Raw genomic sequence first — 16,167 nt, 5'->3', positions numbered from 1 at the left:
GTGCAGGGAGGTGGAGGCCAAGCAGTCTCACTGGACAGAAGAGGTAGACATCAGAATTCAAGACTTAGGCAGAGATTTGGGGATCTAGGACAGAAAATGAGGAGCCACAGAGAGGGAGTCCCACAAGTCTTAGACCTTTGGCTGACCCTGTACTGCACAAGTACAGGGCAAGACTTGAGGGCAGTTGCTGGGAGGTGAGAGCTGAGCAGAGATTTGGGGCTCACACCGTCCTGATGAGATTTTAGAGTTCAGGCCCAACCAGAATGAACCGCCCCAGGCCCCCTGGGGTTCTTTCTCCAAGCTCAGTGACACTAGCATCAGCCAAGTGGTTGCAGAGGTCTGAGTTTGAGCTCCAAGGACCCCTCCTGTATGCACCTAAGTTTTAGTCATTCCAACCATTTCCATTGTTCTCCTAGCCCTAATGGTGGTAGCTGCTTCACAGTTGCTACCTCCAAGTTGCCTAATTAATAATAGTTCTTCTTCTTCCTTCTTCCTTCTTTCTTCTTTTTTTTTTTTTTTTTTTTTTTTGAGACAGGGTCTGGCTGTGTCATCCAGGCTGGAATGCAGCAGCATGATCTTCGCCTATTGCAACTTCTGCCTCCTGTGCTCAAACTATCCTCCTGCCTCAGCCTCCTCAGTAGCTGGGACTACAGGCATGTGCCACTATGCCTGGCTAATTTTTGGGTTTTTTTGTAGAGACAAGATTTTGCCATGTTGTCGAGCCTGGTCTTGAACTCCTGAACTCAAGTGATCTGCCCACCTCAGCCTCCCAAAGTGCTCAGATTACAGGCATGAGCCACTGTGCCCAGCCAATAATTCTTTTTTTTAAAATTATTATTTTTTGAGACAGAGTCTTGCTCTGTCACCCGGGCTGGAGTACAGTGGTGCTATCTTGGCTCACTGCAACCTCTGCCTCCTGGATTCAAGCAATTCTCCTGCCTCAGCCTCTCGAGTAGCTGGGACTATAGGTGTGTGCCATCATGCCCTGCTGATTTTTGTATTTTTAGTAGAGACAGAGTTTTGCCATGTTGGCTAGGCTGGTCTCGAACTCCTGACCTCAGGTGATCCACCACCCTCGACCTCCCAAAGTGCTGGGATTACAGGCATGGGCCGCCATGCCTGGCCCAATAATTCTTTATATCACATACCATTTGTAGGCTTGGCACAGTGGCTCATGCCTGTAATCCCTGCACCTTGGGAGGCCAAGCTGGAAGGATTGTGCCAGGAGTTCAACAGACTGGGCAACACAGTGAGACCTCTTTTCTACTAGCAAAAACTTATAAAGTTTGCTGGGCATGGTGGTACATGCCTCCAGCTACTCAGGAGGCTGAGGTGGGTGGATCACTTGAGCCTTGGAGTTCAAGACTGCACTGAGCTGTGATCAGGCCACTGTACTCCAGCCTGGGAAACAGAGCTGTTGCTTGCCTGAAAAAGATAAAAAAGGGAAATGAATTCTATTTGTCATCTGACTAGGCCTGAGTGATCCAGCTAATAGAACCAGGAGTGGTCCCAGGAAATAACTGTCAAAGATGGGTCATAATCAGAGAACTAGAAAGCTTAACTACAAATATGCTTCAAAAATAATACAAATTATTTATTTAAATGATAAATGAGAATACGTTTCTTGCAACTACAGGGTCAATATTGCTGAAAATGACACAAAAAATGTAATTGTGTGTGTTGCATGATTATAAGTTGAATTCACAGGCTTGCCAGTCTCTTATGTGAAAGTTAGGGAATGAGAACCTGAGACTTGGAATGGGGAAATCGGGGTGGACTCAGATGAAGCTGAGAATCCTGAACCCTTGAGTCATTCTGAGCTTCCTTTGCCAATGGAAGCAGCTTGCCTGTCATGTCTGAGAAGACTCTCTTTCCCTTGCTTAAGGACTCTGTGTTAAGATCACCCAAGGCAGTTGCCTTGCAAGGGATACCTTTTCTCCTCTGGCTTGTGGCCACTAGACTCTCAACTGACATCAGAAGTCTAGGCAGTTGAGTAGGGCACATACAAGATTTGCCCTGGGAAGATTTAGCTTCTATACCAAAAAAAAAAAGAGGCAAGATTTTGCTACATGACATTGTAGAAACCTGGAGAATATATGCATGAATAGATTCTTAGGGTATTAGACCAAGGAAGGCAGAATAGAATTTAGCATCAAGTCAAATTTATTGATACAAGTGCACTGATCAGAGATTCTGGATTCAATGTGTTAATTTGTGCAGGGGGAAAAGGCTTTACAGTTTACTTAGCTGCTTGAGTGGAACGGGGATTCAAAGGTGACCTGTATTTAAAGATACTGAGATGCCAGAACATCCTTGGTGTGTTGTAGGGGATGGGATAAAAAGGCTTAGGGAGATGTTGGAATCGATTTGTTATAGACAACTCTCACACTCACCTACCCAACCAACCACTACATTCTCCAGGGGGGCCCAGAGGACATTCCCTTCACTATGACATTGGGAAATTCATTAATGAGGGGACCACTACTGTCCTGGAAGACTTGGTGGTGGCTCTCCTCTTTTGGCCACATGTGAAGATAAGAGATGCTACCACTGAGCTGGGCTCCTTAATCCACTGGGAATCATGGGATCCCAGAATAGCAGAGGCCAAGTGGTAGCATCCAACTGCCAAGGGCAGAGCAGGGCACATACATTGTAATTGGCAGTAAGATGGTGAGCATCACTGTGTTTTGACTCACAGGAATCTTGGCATTGGCTAGTTGTCACAGTGTCCCTAGGACTGAAAGAGATGGGCATCCTACTAAAATGCTGTGTGCTCCATGTAACAGGGAAAACTCCACACCTGGTGTCCAGAGCCTGTTTTGAATCACCACAGTGGAGAGCCAGAATTTCTTGTCCCATTTTTAGACCTAGTATTAACCCAGAGCCTCTTCTTTGAAAGGATGGCGGGGTCCGCTTAAAGAAGGACTCTTTACAAATGTATCCTATAAACCATCCTGTAAGCCCCTCCCCAGAGGGACCTCTGACCATTTACGAGAGTGACCCGCCATAGCCCACAGTTAAAGTCGGGGCATACAGCGCTCAGGGCCCAAGTTCAGATCACAGAGCACACATCCTGTGGTTACTTCCCCACTTCCTAAATAGAATAGTTGCACTTGGCAACCAGCAAAATGGCAACATCAGCTCTGTGACACAAAGTGGAAGCCCCTGGAACTTCCTTTCTGACCAGGAGGGTAAAATATCTGCTGCCAGTTTCCTCACAAATAATTGACAAAGAGTTCATCTTGCCAACGGGAGAATTCACTTTCTTAGAAGGCAGCACAGCCTAGTCTCATAGGAGGAAAGCACTTGCCCCCTTTTACATGCCTTTGGCCCTTTTCCTTTCAAAATAATAATGTGCCATTATTGTGCTAAGAGCATTTGACTGCTTTCTGATCCAGATCAACAAAAAAATTACACAGCAAGTCCTTATTTAACACCGTGGATAGGTTGTTGGAAACTGACTTTAAGTGAGACAACGTATAACAAAACCAATTTTATGTAGGCTAGTTAATACAGGCAAGAGGTTGAGTTCCTATGGCATATTTCTGGTTATAAAAACATTACCACACTTCTAAATAAAAACCCCAAAGACTTCTAATCATAAACATTAAAATGAATGTGAACATTTAAGAAAGGTTAATAAGAACAAGGTAATTATTTACTCAGGGTAGAACGGCTGAACCGTATCTGAGCAACTCAGTGCCCAAGGCAGGAACAGACCATGACCAACGCAGGGCACACTCACGCACACCCACAGTCACTCACACTGGGACCGTGCAGACACGCCAGTTCCCCTCACCGGTGCACATCTTCAGGCATCCCACACAGACATCAGGATAATGTGCAAACTTCACACAGACAGTGGTGCTGGCTGGAGGTGGTTTCCTTTTTTCTCATCAATGTTGTAAAAAAAATCACATTGAATGTGACAGCTTTATTCAAGGATCTGCTATAGCTTTCCCCCCCACTTATTCTCAAATTTCTCCCGTATTGGGGAGGGGTACAAGTCTCAGTTCATCTTTCCATGTCACATCCCTAATCTGTAGATTCGCTGATGCATTGACTCATTTGTTCTTCATCCAGCAAGCTCTCAGAAGGCTCACTCTACACCTAGCCTGTGTTGGACACTGGGGAGTAGCTGAGGAAGCCATGCTCTGTGTGCTCAAGAAGGTGGCCCAGGTAGGGTGGTTAGGGAAGCAATTGCAGTGCAATGAATGTTACTATTGAAGAGTATTCAGGGAAAAAGAGAGTCAAGGAGAGCTCCTGGACAAAGCACTTCCTAAATTAAATCTCAGAGAGCCCATAGGTGTTGGCCTGGAAGGATGATAGAGAGGCGGAATCCACATGGAGGGAACAGTGTATGGGAAGGCGTGAGGACCAGAGAGAGAACAGCACAGTAAAGAGCAGGAGCAAGCTCAGCACAGCTGCAGTGCTGTGTGGGGTGTGGAGACATTGGAGGGGAAGCCTGAGAGGTCAGTAAGAGCCAGACCACCAGTCTTTCCCAGCCAGCTGAGAAGCTTGGAAATAGTGCAACCTAGGCTTGGCCACGGTAGAGCAGGCCTGTATTGCTTTCTGACAGATGGACACTTCACAGGTGGAGGGGAAGGGGACAGCACATACCCACCAGGGGCCAGAGGATGAGCCTTTTGGAGAGTCCTTCTGGTTCTCCTTTCCTCTGTCTCACAGGTGGGAATGCAGTGGTGCAATCATAGCTCACTGGAGTCTTGAACTTCAAGACTCAAGCAATCCTCCCACCTTGGCCTCCCAAAGTGTTGGGATTACAGGTGTGAGCCACTGCACCTGGCCTTTCCTGGGGCTTCTATCCAAATGTAAGGTTTGTGCTGGGACCACCCGTAGGAAATTGCCACCTTGTGGGTAATGCGGGAATTACAGACCTAGAAATGACAATGTTCCTTATTTCTCAATTCAATATGTATTTCCTAATAATTACAAGCTGCAGTGCTGGAATAAGGAGCCATCTGTCAGGTGGAGAGAACAGAAATGCATACAGAAGTCACTGAATGTTCAGAGGTATGCCTGAAGCAATAGGTTGGTGAGGGAGGACATTGAAAGCTTCAGAGATGACACCTGCACTGAGTTGGGTAAAAAGTGGTCTTTAGGGGCCATATTCACTTTCCATCCTGCAGCACGGGATAGGAAAGGACTCACACAAGGTCACACAGCTCTTCAGGGCAGGGCCGGGGCCAGCACCCAAGTTTCTGGGTATCTCAGCCCCGAGCTCTTTCTTATATATGGTTGGCCTTCAGTTTAAATGGATCCCACTCCTGGTGCTCTAGAAATGGCTTTTGCAGAATCTGATCTTCTGCTCCTGACTATTCCCAGGCCCTGTCATGGTAATTGGTCACAGCCAGCTTTCTGATGCAGTAATCTCTTCCTTTGTGATCTGCATTCTGTCTATGTGAAACTGCAAAACACTAAAACTCTCCCTAGGGTGAATACTGTGCTGCAGCCAGGATCTTGTCCTCCCTGGGAAGAAGAAACAAGGTGTGTCCCAACAGCATTTATCCTCAGAGACTAGCATAGTCCTTGATATGTAGGTACTTTGTAAATATTTGTGATATGAATGAATGAGTGAAGACAGGAGAGGTGGGTAGGCCTGAGAGGTTAGTCCCAGCTCTCCTGTGGGCTTATCCAGAGTTGAGTCTTCTCTAGAATGGTCTGGAAAGATTAGTTGGGGACAGATTACAAAGGTCATTGAATGCCCAGCTAAAAAGATTGGCTTTCTTCTACTAGCAGAGGGGAAGCAAACCTGTTAGAGAACAGGGAAGGAGCAGGATCAGAATATAGGTTGGTTTCATTCCTTGTCAAAGAGAGAAAAGTAGTCCCAAGTCAAAACTCATATCTGTCCCAGAAAGCCATTGATATTACAAAAATATTGGAGACAGGTTTCAATCAATTTAGAAAGTTTATTTTGCCAGGATTAAGGACACACCTGTGACACAGCCTTAGGAGGTACTGACATGTGCCCAAGGTGGTCGGGGCACAGCTTGCTTTTATACACTTTAGGGAGAGATGAGACGTCAATCAATACGTGTAAGAAGTACATTGGTTCTGTCTGGTGTGGTGGGACAACCCGAAGTGGGGGCTTCTAGGTCGTAGGTAGATAAGAGACAAATGATTGCATTCTTTTGAGTCTCTGATTAACCTTTCCCTAAATACACAGTTTATGTGTGAGAGGAAGGTAGAGGAATAGTCACTTATCCCATAGTCTGGCTCAGTGAATCTGCACTTTTACATAAACAATAGGGCAGAGGAAGCAATCAGATGTGCATTTGTCTCGGGTGAACAAAGGGATAACTTTGAGTTCTGTCTGTCCTTTGTATAGCATGTGTGAAGATAAGCCATCAATTTACATACCAAGGTGAAATTCCACAGAACTGTTTAGGGTAAAGACCTTGAGGCCCATGAAGAATTTCCTTGTGGGTAAATTATGAGAAAGGTATGTAGCTCTTTTTTTTTTTTTAATTGAAACTTTGTAGCTATCTTATTTAGAAATAAAATGGGAAGTAGGTTTGCCTGACTTAGTTCCCAGCTTGACTTTCCCCTTTAGCTTAGTGAGGGTCCAAGATTGATTTTCCATTCACAACTTAATGAAGAAATTGCACTAGGTCTTCTAGATATCTGAGTTCTTTTGTTTCTAATTTCTACTTCTGGTTTGGTTTCTATTTCTAGTTTCTAGTTTCTATTGCTAGTTCTTAATTTAATAATTAAGCCATGTCTCTAGAGAATAACTAGAAGCTGGCCTGTAATAAGCTTACAACACTCAGGAAACAAGCACAACCTTTGTGATACACTGTTGAATTTCCTTCTGTGACATCACCCAGGCTGTGAACCCTACTACATATAGGGCCCCAGTACAGTAACTCTTCCTAACCTGGGTCTGGTGTAGTCCTCACTCTCTGCCAACTGCAGCACCATTGCATAACTCCTGGAAAAAAGTCTGTAGTGGAGTGCTATAGGGCTCTGTTCTATTCAGTGTTTTTATTGGTAACCTAGATGAACTCAGAGAGAGTATTCAAATGCCCCCAAAGAAATTAATATACATTGGATAGGAAAAACAATATTCAAAAAGGCTTGTGTAGCTTAGCATGGTGAAGAGAAATCAAATGTTGAAATGTTCTGGAGATACATGTCAAGTTCTCTGTTTGAGTTCAATGCAAAAATAAGAAAGCCCAAGAGAAGCGAAATGAAATCTATCATGCTGGTTTCAAAAGGGTCCAAGTCTGGAGCATGGCAGCCCCTCAGAAGTGAGTCTTTACTACTATAAACCAAATATTCCAGACTTTTGCATTTTAAAACCAATGTCCAGAATTTAAGCATTTTAAAACCAATGTCTTAGCTTTTTTTTCCCCACTTTAAGGTGGCTGCCTTTCCAATGTCCCCAGAACGGTTGGTGACAATTCAATAATGATTCTTCCTTAATGGTATGAAAAGAGGAATTGTAAAATTGTGAGGAAACTTGCCATGATCATCCAAGAATTTAAAATATCCATTTGAAGTCTGGGAAATGGAGCCAGGAAGCACATTGCGGATGGGCACTCCTGGAAGTGATAGCATCTCTGCGTACCTAGAAGGAGAAGAGCTTTGCAATTATTTTCTATGAACCATCTGACAGGGATGTATCAAGAACTGCTTCTTTCAGTGAAGGAGACAGCCTGGTTTCAGAGGAAATACATTTACAGTGTTTCTTTGCTTTTAGACATCCAGCAAAAGAGGTATGTTGTACTCAATCTTTGTATTTCTCTTTCTCTTTTGTTTTTCTTTCATCATTTTCATTTTGAGAATAAGTATGTATGGAGCCTCCCCTGTATCCCAGACATCATGCTGAATCAGATCTAGCTGTGGCTTCCGAGCCACTCTGGCCTAGAAGGGGGCTGTGACTTTGTGACTGTGTGCCCAATACCTGGCACATAGTCGGCTCCCAATGATAGCTAATGTTCACTGAGTGCTTACTGTCTGTCAGGCACCCTGCTAAGTATTCTATGTCTACTAGCTCATTTCAGCCCCACTGTCCATAAGGTTGGTATAGCTTGTCTTAGATAAAACTGAGGCTCAGAGAGGTGAACAATGAAACTTGCCTGAGGTTACACAGCTGAGAAATGATGGAGTTGGCCCTCAAGTCCACACTTGGAACCACTGCACCTATTTCTCCATAAGTGTGTGTTAAATGAACAAATAAACATATGACATAAAAGGATGTAGGTCAAGCCCAGACAGAAGATTGCATCATGGCAATGAGAAGATACTTCATGGCAGATTCTGCTTCAGGCAGGACTTAATGAACAAGAGCGATGCCGATCAGTAGAGGTGGGAGGAGCCGCTCCAGGCAGGAGTGAAGAGGTCAGCGTTGGCAAACACAAATGGCCTGAGTTTGTCAGTTATGGTGTCTGTTCACTGCCTCCATGACTCTCTCCCACTCCACCATGGCTGATTCGATCTGGGGTGTTATGGACCAAACCGTGTCTGCCTCCCAAATTCCTGTGTTGAAGCCCTAACTCCCAGTACCTTAGAATGTAACTGTATTTGGAGATAGGACATTTATAGAGGTAATTACATCAAAATGAAGCTTTATCCTCAAAATAAAGGATGGACCATGTGGTGCTTGCAAGTCCTCTACATTCTGTGCTGTGTCTGCTATGGTAACACCAGCTGCTAGAACAAATAAGCCCCACTCTTCACCAGCTTATTGCAATAGAACTTTGCTTCTTGCTCATGCACTAGTCTGTGAGAGGACAGCCTGTGTAGAAGACAGTTTTGTCTGCATGGTGATTCATGTACCCAGATGCCTTCCATCCTGTGATTCTATATCCTTTAGAGCCTTAGAGTCCAACCAACAGATGGGGAAGGAGAAGGTGGGAAAGACACGCTTGTTCCTTGGCCATCTTGGCATAGAAGTGACACACATCACTTCGGCTCACACTCCACGGGTGAGACCTAGTCCATGTCTGTCCCTAGATGCCAGGGTGGCTGGGGAGTATGGCCTGGGATGAAAATATCCTTACTTTATGGAAAGGGAGCAGGAACACCTGGTGGACAGCTAGCGGGTCCACCATGTGGTTGGAATTCAGTTCTGAACTTGTCTCCAGCCTCTTCTCCCCACAAATGGGCTGCCTTGTTTCCAGGAGAATCTAGGAGCCAGTGTTCCTAGTGTATTGCCTTAAGGCAGAGTCCTAGTTTATTGCCTGTAATAATTTTTACACCTGACCAAAGGGGCCATGGCTGCTCGGCAAAGCTCCGACAGCTCAGGGGGATGGTGCCCACAGCAGGAGCTTGAAAGGGCCAGCAAGAGCCCAGGAGAGAGGAAATAGGAGTGTAAGTCCTACGTCTGCAGCATGAGAAGGGGAGCTGAATAGTCAGCAGTGTTCTGGAATGAGGAAGCAGGCTGCCTGCTTGCTTTCATTTCTTAGGTAAATATTTGCTAGAAGTTTGCCTTTTCTCTGAGTTTTTCGGTGCTGTGACGAGAACTGGGCAGAACATCAGCTCATCAGAAGCAGTGACATCCAAGAGCCCTGAGAAACCCGAAGAACAATTGAGAGAAGCCTCCTTTGCCAACGCGTTGCCCACCAGGGCTGCACGTGGTACCCCCACTCCAAGATGCTTTCCAAAAACACCAGGTAAGCTTTAAGAGGCAGATCTGAGACAAGTCGTGCTGGATAGCTGCATGTTCCTAGCAACTGCCTTCTGTGATGCTGGTGATTAATGAAAACCGGGAGAAAGGCATGTTTTAGCTAATTCATAGATAAGCTGGCATGGAGGAAATAACATAGATAGGTTACTTGGTCAGTGAATAGATTTCCTTTCATCTTCAGTTCAGAGACAGAGTGGAATGGACAGAGCCCAGATGTGTTGTTAGGGGGCCTGGGTTCAAATCCTGGAGTTTCCTCATCTCTGAATCAGGTGTGATACCCCCTGCCTTACCTAAACCACAGCTTTGTGAAGATCATATGAGAACAAGAATGTGAAAGGATTCGAGATCCATAAAGTCCTGCCCCGGTGGCAGGAATTAAGAATTCTTATTCTAACCTTCAAATGTTTTAGATTCAAGAACTGAAAGCCTACTCCAAAATATAACAAAAAATCCAACCATCACCTTCTGGCGTCACAGTATCTATTTAGAACTGTGGAGGATCAAAGAGGGAAATGAGCCATGAAAACACCAACAAGAATAAGAGTCACTTGGGAAAGGAGATACCCAGAATCCCACCCACGGGAAGAGGGAGGGAGCCTGAGCGCAGTGAATGGAAAAGACCTGAGGCCGGAAACAGACCAGAGGGACGGCTTGTAGGACTGGTGGACAGGGAGCACAGGAGGCAGCCAGAGGTGGGCAAAGACTGAAACTGGAAGGTCTGAGAGCATTATTCCTTTTCCCCCTCTCTCCAGCTGGCCCCTTGGGCTGGGAGAAGGGAAAGGCTAAGAGGACAATTTTTAGGAAGATCCCTCTGGTCACAGGATGGAAAATGGGTAGGAGATAGGAGCCTGGGCAGGAGGCTACTGAGATAGTCCAGACAAAGGGGGCAGTGGCCGAGACGAAGGTGGTGGCTTTCGGGGTGGAGAGATGTGTCTGGATTTGGCAGGGATTGGAGAGGAAGGAGTAGAGGATGACTTTGGGTCCCTGACTTGGATGAATGGGTCTGGGGTAGTGCCATTCCTGAGATGAGGATGCCAGGGGAGGAGCAGGAAGTTGGGGTGTTCAGATGGGACATGTTGGACTGGGGTGTTCAGATGGGACATGTTGGACTGGGGTGCCCATGGGACATCCAGAGACAGATAACCAGGAGGCTGACAATTGGCCCTGTGGTCTGGCATTAGAGGGAAAGTCCAGGATGGACCCAGAGAATGTGGCCTACCCTTTGGTGCCAGCTATGCCTCTTGGGCCCTTGACGTTCCTTTGAAGTCAGCACCATGCCCCTGAGAGCTTCTCCCCATACCTCTCAGGGCCCCCTCTCCATCACGGTCCTCTTCCTGGGTATGGCTCAGCTGGTCAGGGCCCTTCTCACAGGGCAGGACCCAGCCTGAGCATGTAGTTCTGATTGGTCTACCAGTGAGGGGTGGGGAAGGGGTGTCGCTGTCCCCACTAAGGACCCTAGAAACCTTTATCAATATTTTAATGTCATTGTAGTGCCTGAATATGTTTCCTCTTTGGAAAATATAAGAAGGGTTCAAACTCCAGCTCTGCCAGCATCTAGCTAAATGACTTTGGGCTTTTAGTTAACCTCTAAAGCCTCAGTTTTCTCATCCATGAAGCGGGAATACTAGTACGTGTTACACAGGTTGTGAAGGGTTAAGTGAGACAATAACTATAAGAACCTTATCCAAATGCCCAGCACACAACTCACATTCAACACACAATGGCTATTATTATTGTTACTTTTATTAAGTGAAAAGAAATGAAAATGAATATGACTTTATTAGACAGTTAAGAAAGGAAGGAGGTAGAGAAGAAAAGTTTTTGTCTTCTTCAACAAGTTTTTTGGTGGTTTTTTGGTGGTAGCATTCTCTGAACTTTTCAGACATGCATGAAAACACCCCCATGCACATTTTCTAAAGCAGGGCACCAGCCAGAGCTGACCATTCCTAGACATACAGCAAGGTCAAAATGAATGGAGAAGTCAAAGCAAAGACAAAGAGAACAGAGATTTGAACACACAGAGAAGAAAGAGAGAGGCTCCGGGATAAAGTGAAATAAAAACAGGGTGTTTATGTGTGGGCTTGATTGCAGAACTTTTCCCTGATTCTCAGAAGGTCATAGAAAGTGGCAGACACAGAGACAAGCCAACACAGAGAGAGAGAAAGGCAGGGAGCTGCATGTGATGCTCTGAGGGGCTGTCAGAGGCAGGCCTGCAGGGGAAAAGGAGAAACTGGGAAACAACCAGAAAGACAGTCAGCAGGCTTATGTGGGTTTATGGTAGTCATGGACTTCCTCTTATTTTATTTTAAAAATTTAAGCTTTTTATTATGGAAATATACAAACCCATACAAAAGAAAAGAGAATAGTATCATGAACCGCCAGCTTCAACAATTGTCAACACATGGCCAATCTTGTTGCATTGATACTCCCCCATCCCCTCCTCCTCTCCTAGGCAGCCTATTATTTCATCATGAATTTCATTTTGTGTTTTTGTTTGAGACAGAGTCTCACTCTGTCACCCAGGCTGGAGTACAGTGGTACAATCACAGCTCACTGCAGCCTTGGTCTCCCTGGTCCAGGTGAGCCCTCCACCTCAGCCTCCTGAGTAGCTGGAACCATAGACATGCACCTCTAAGCCCAGCTAAGCTTTTTATTTTTTGTAGAGATGGGGGGTCTCCCTATGTTTCTCTGGTTGGTCTCAAACTCCTGGGCTCAAGCGATCCTCCTCCATCAGCCTCCCAAAGTGCTGGGATTATAGGCTTGAGCCACCATGCCCTGCCTGGATTTCATTTTTGAAAAGAATTCTGCTTTCTCCGTGGAATTCTTAAAGTGGTGTACAAGTGATCTGGTACAGAAGTTTGTTCTCAAACCTCCACAAGCCCCTGCCATTCTCTTGTTTTGATTTTGAGAGAGCCCAGACTGCCCTGGCCATAGGAGCTGAAAATTACATTGAAATCAGAACTTAGCAGTCAGAGAGTTCTTTTATGATCATCCAGATTGTTAGCATTCAATGCCTGGCTCCCCAACTTGCTAGCTGTGTAAGTTGGACAATATTCTGGATCTTTCAGTGCCTCAGTTTCCTCATCTGTGAAATGGAGTGATAATGTACCTTTCCCATAGGGCTGTTGTGAGGATGAAACAAGGTGGTAAACATACTAAATGTTTAAAACAAAGCTTGGCACATAGTAGACCCTTGAGGGATGTTAGCTTTCCATTCACTCGTTTAGGAAACATGAGTGAATGCTAAGTGGTGCCAGAGGTATGGGCAGGAGCTGGGCACAGGGAGCTGAATGAGAAGGGCCTCTGCCCTCGAAGAGCTCCCCATTCAGTGGGGGACACAGACCTATGAAAAGTTAGCTCCAAACAGTGGACTGGTGGCTGTGACACTGGGCCATGTCCCAAGCAGTCCATCCTATCCCCTCAATTCAGAAGTGAGCAAACAGAGACCTAGGGGTCCCCTGAGCCTAAGGAGCCACAGTGGTTAGCAGCAGAGCTGGGATGGGCTCAAAGTGGATTTCCCTGACTGGGCCTCTTCACATGAAGGCTTCAAAGGAGGTCGGTGGCCCAGGAGGGCACCTGGCCCATGCTGGGCAAAGGTGCTGGGCTTTGGGTCAGTCTTCCTGCAGTAGGGAAGGGTAAGATTGGTCATGGGGCCAGGCGTGGGCAGCCATTCTGGTTACTGGTTAACCAGGTGGGGACTGCAATGCACTGCATGGTCAGGGGCCCAAAGGTAGTGGAGTCCTTGGCACTTTCCGCCCTAGCAGAAGGCCAGGGATGCCAGCCTGGCTGAGCACAACCATGCATAGCACTGGACTAGGGCTGGGGGATGGAAGGCAGAGCCTGTGGGGAATGGGAGAGGTTGCCACTGCTTACCAGATGCTCCGGGGACAGAGAAGCAGACAGGGTCCAGGCTCCGAGGAGGTAGAAACGCAACCAGTGACAGTCCCCTTTCAGTTCTGTGAAAGGAAAAACACCTTTCTTTTGTCAGAGTTGTCCAAAAGTGGGGAAAAGACTGAGAATAAGTACAAGTGATCTGATACAGAAGTTTGTTCTCAAACCTCCACAAGCCCCTGCCATTCTCTTGTCTTGATTCTGAGTAGTTGAATAAAACTACTCTTTGGGCACGAGTCCAGGCACTTGATTCTCATTGTATCTCATCTACACAGAGCCCTGGAAGGGGACACTGGATCCATTTTCAGGACGAGAAGAGTAAGACCCAAAGAAGGGCATGGCTCGCCCACAGTCACACAGCTGGCGTGTGGTGGAGCTGGGACTCACTCTCATGGTCTTCCTGGCTCCAAAGCCCACACTTTTCCACTGAGCCTGGCTGACTCAGCAAGATGGCAGGGTTGGCCTGGGAGGTACAGGGTTCCTACCCTTGAAAGTGCCCAAATGGAGCTTCAGGGCTGCCCTGTGGGGAGGGAGAGTGGCAGAGAGTACAGAGGCATTCACACTTCCCATGGGTGGATGCTAGTCTGTGATTCCACTACTTGGAGTGGATGAGGGGCCAGGAGGCAGCTCAGACCAATGCAGGCCAAGTACACACAGTGCAGAGTGTATGTCTCCCTGGCACCCGCCCTTCCTGCATTCTTTCCTTCTTTCCTTCACTCACTTATTCATTCAGCAAGCACGCACTTGGATTTATTATGTACCTTACCTGAAGTCTAGAAGCTCAGCGTAGGGGTTGGGTAAGGGACAGTTGGAATTCACAGTTGAATAAAACGTGTTTCTAGCTTTTGAAAAGTTCATAACTGGAAAGTGAGAGATGAGACGTGAAAAATAGCATGAAGAAGATTTGAGGAGTGCTAGAGAGGACCCTCAGCCAAGTTCAGTGGGGCTGGGGGAGGAGAAGTGGGAGGGAGGAGGGAATGACTTTGGGTCAGGGAGGAGCGAGGAGGAGGGCCCAGAGAGGCAATAAGATCTGAGCTAAAGTTTCCACATGACCTCATTTGCTGTTTACACATCTGAGCAGGTCGCAGTGTTTAGGATCCTGCAGTGTGAAGACACATATTTGCAGAATGCATCAGAGGCCTTCATGGACAGATGGCCCCCTAGCAATCATCTGATAGTCAAGTTTGTGTTTTCTTTTTCCAAACACTTGGTTGCAACCCATTAGTGGGCTGTAAAATCAATTCAGTGTTTATGACCAGCGTTGTACAAAATGGAATGGGACAGAGTACAAATTACTTGAACCAAATTAGGACTACCAAAGGGCACTGAGCATAGTAAGGGTATTGTTTTGTGAAAATTCGTTAAACATGCATGCGCAGAAGTTTGTTAAACACGCATGTGTGCACACACACATCTCAACTGGGTCATAGTTGTAACTATGAGTAGTGTGTTATATATGTAACACATACAACTGTGACTTGTAGTTAAAAAATTTTGTCTGGTCCAATGTCCTCATTTTACAAAGTAGAGAAAAAGGATTTGTGCAATGCAGAGCGTAGGGAGAAGAGCATAGGGTGGGGCACTGGCTCTCTCCTGAGTTCTTTTATTTAACCTTGTTGTCTTTCCTCTAAAGCATAGTTAATATTGACCTTGGTCCTAGAAACTCTGACTTCTTCATTATTTTAGGAAATGCCAGAGCCAAGGTCACTTGTGCCCAGTGGTATACTGGGAAATGTATCATAACTGGATCTTGAAAAAGTATGCATATGTATATATAAGCTTATTATAAATTATACTGATATAATACATTTTACATAATTGACAAATAAAAAATATACAATATCTTTATTGCAAATTCCATTCAGCCAATTAATTCTCATAGAATGCTTTCCTTAATTTCTGCTGAATTCATCTGTAGCCAAGCTATGATTGCAGTTGATGAGTGAACATAGTTTCAACATGATTATTGGTTGATATTTTTATTTACATTAATGAGTAAGACAAATGGGAAAGAACAAACACTAGATGTAAGTCAGGACTTGTTTGCTGATTGTCAGGAGTTACTTTGCTGAGTGGGGTAAACGTTTTTGAATTCTGGAAGAATATTTTCTCAATTATTTCTGCTATGCACTCTGTAATAGCTACAAACATATGTTTTTAAATCTGCAGTATTAACATTTTCTCTGTCACTTTACAGGCAATCTACAAAACAATAAATCAAGCCCCGATTTGTAGTGTTTGCCTATTGCCATGATATAAACATTCCCATCGTGGCTGATGTCAAGCGAGGTGATGTCACTGAATATGGAGTTGGAAAGCGATGCACAACAGCACATCATAACAGTGTTTACATTATACAGATGTAATAAGAGCATATCCCAAGATCATAGATGATAGTAAAAGGTAGCAAAACAATTGGAAAGTGATGAGTTTTGTTGTTTAGAGACAGGGTCTCACTGTGTTGCCCAGGCTGGTGTCAAACTCCTGGGCTCAAGAAGTCGTCCTGCCTCAGCCTCCTGAGTATCTGGGACTATCAGTGCCCACCACTGTGCCCAGCTTGAAGAGATTAGTTTTGAGTTTTTTTAATCTTTGTTTATAATATAACTTATTTGCTTATAGGTTTATAT

At 45.5% G+C, this 16,167-nt stretch overlaps 1 protein-coding gene across 2 annotated transcripts in view; it reads left to right on the top strand.

Moving 5' to 3' along the window:
* Positions 1-7,330: 7,330 nt before the first annotated feature.
* Positions 7,331-16,167, top strand: part of LOC716041 (stimulated by retinoic acid gene 6 protein-like) — a 56,556-nt gene continuing 47,719 nt past the window's right edge. For both annotated transcript variants that reach the window (XM_077965685.1, XM_077965684.1), the window contains exon 1: positions 7,331-9,635. In XM_077965685.1, the coding sequence (XP_077821811.1) occupies positions 9,616-9,635 (20 nt within the window). In that variant the 5' untranslated portion in view covers positions 7,331-9,615. The remainder of the gene's footprint in view (positions 9,636-16,167) is intronic.

Source organism: Macaca mulatta, chromosome 15 (assembly GCF_049350105.2).
Source record: "Macaca mulatta isolate MMU2019108-1 chromosome 15, T2T-MMU8v2.0, whole genome shotgun sequence".
NCBI lineage: Eukaryota > Metazoa > Chordata > Mammalia > Primates > Cercopithecidae > Macaca > Macaca mulatta.
This window is presented reverse-complemented; position numbering and strand designations above follow the sequence as displayed.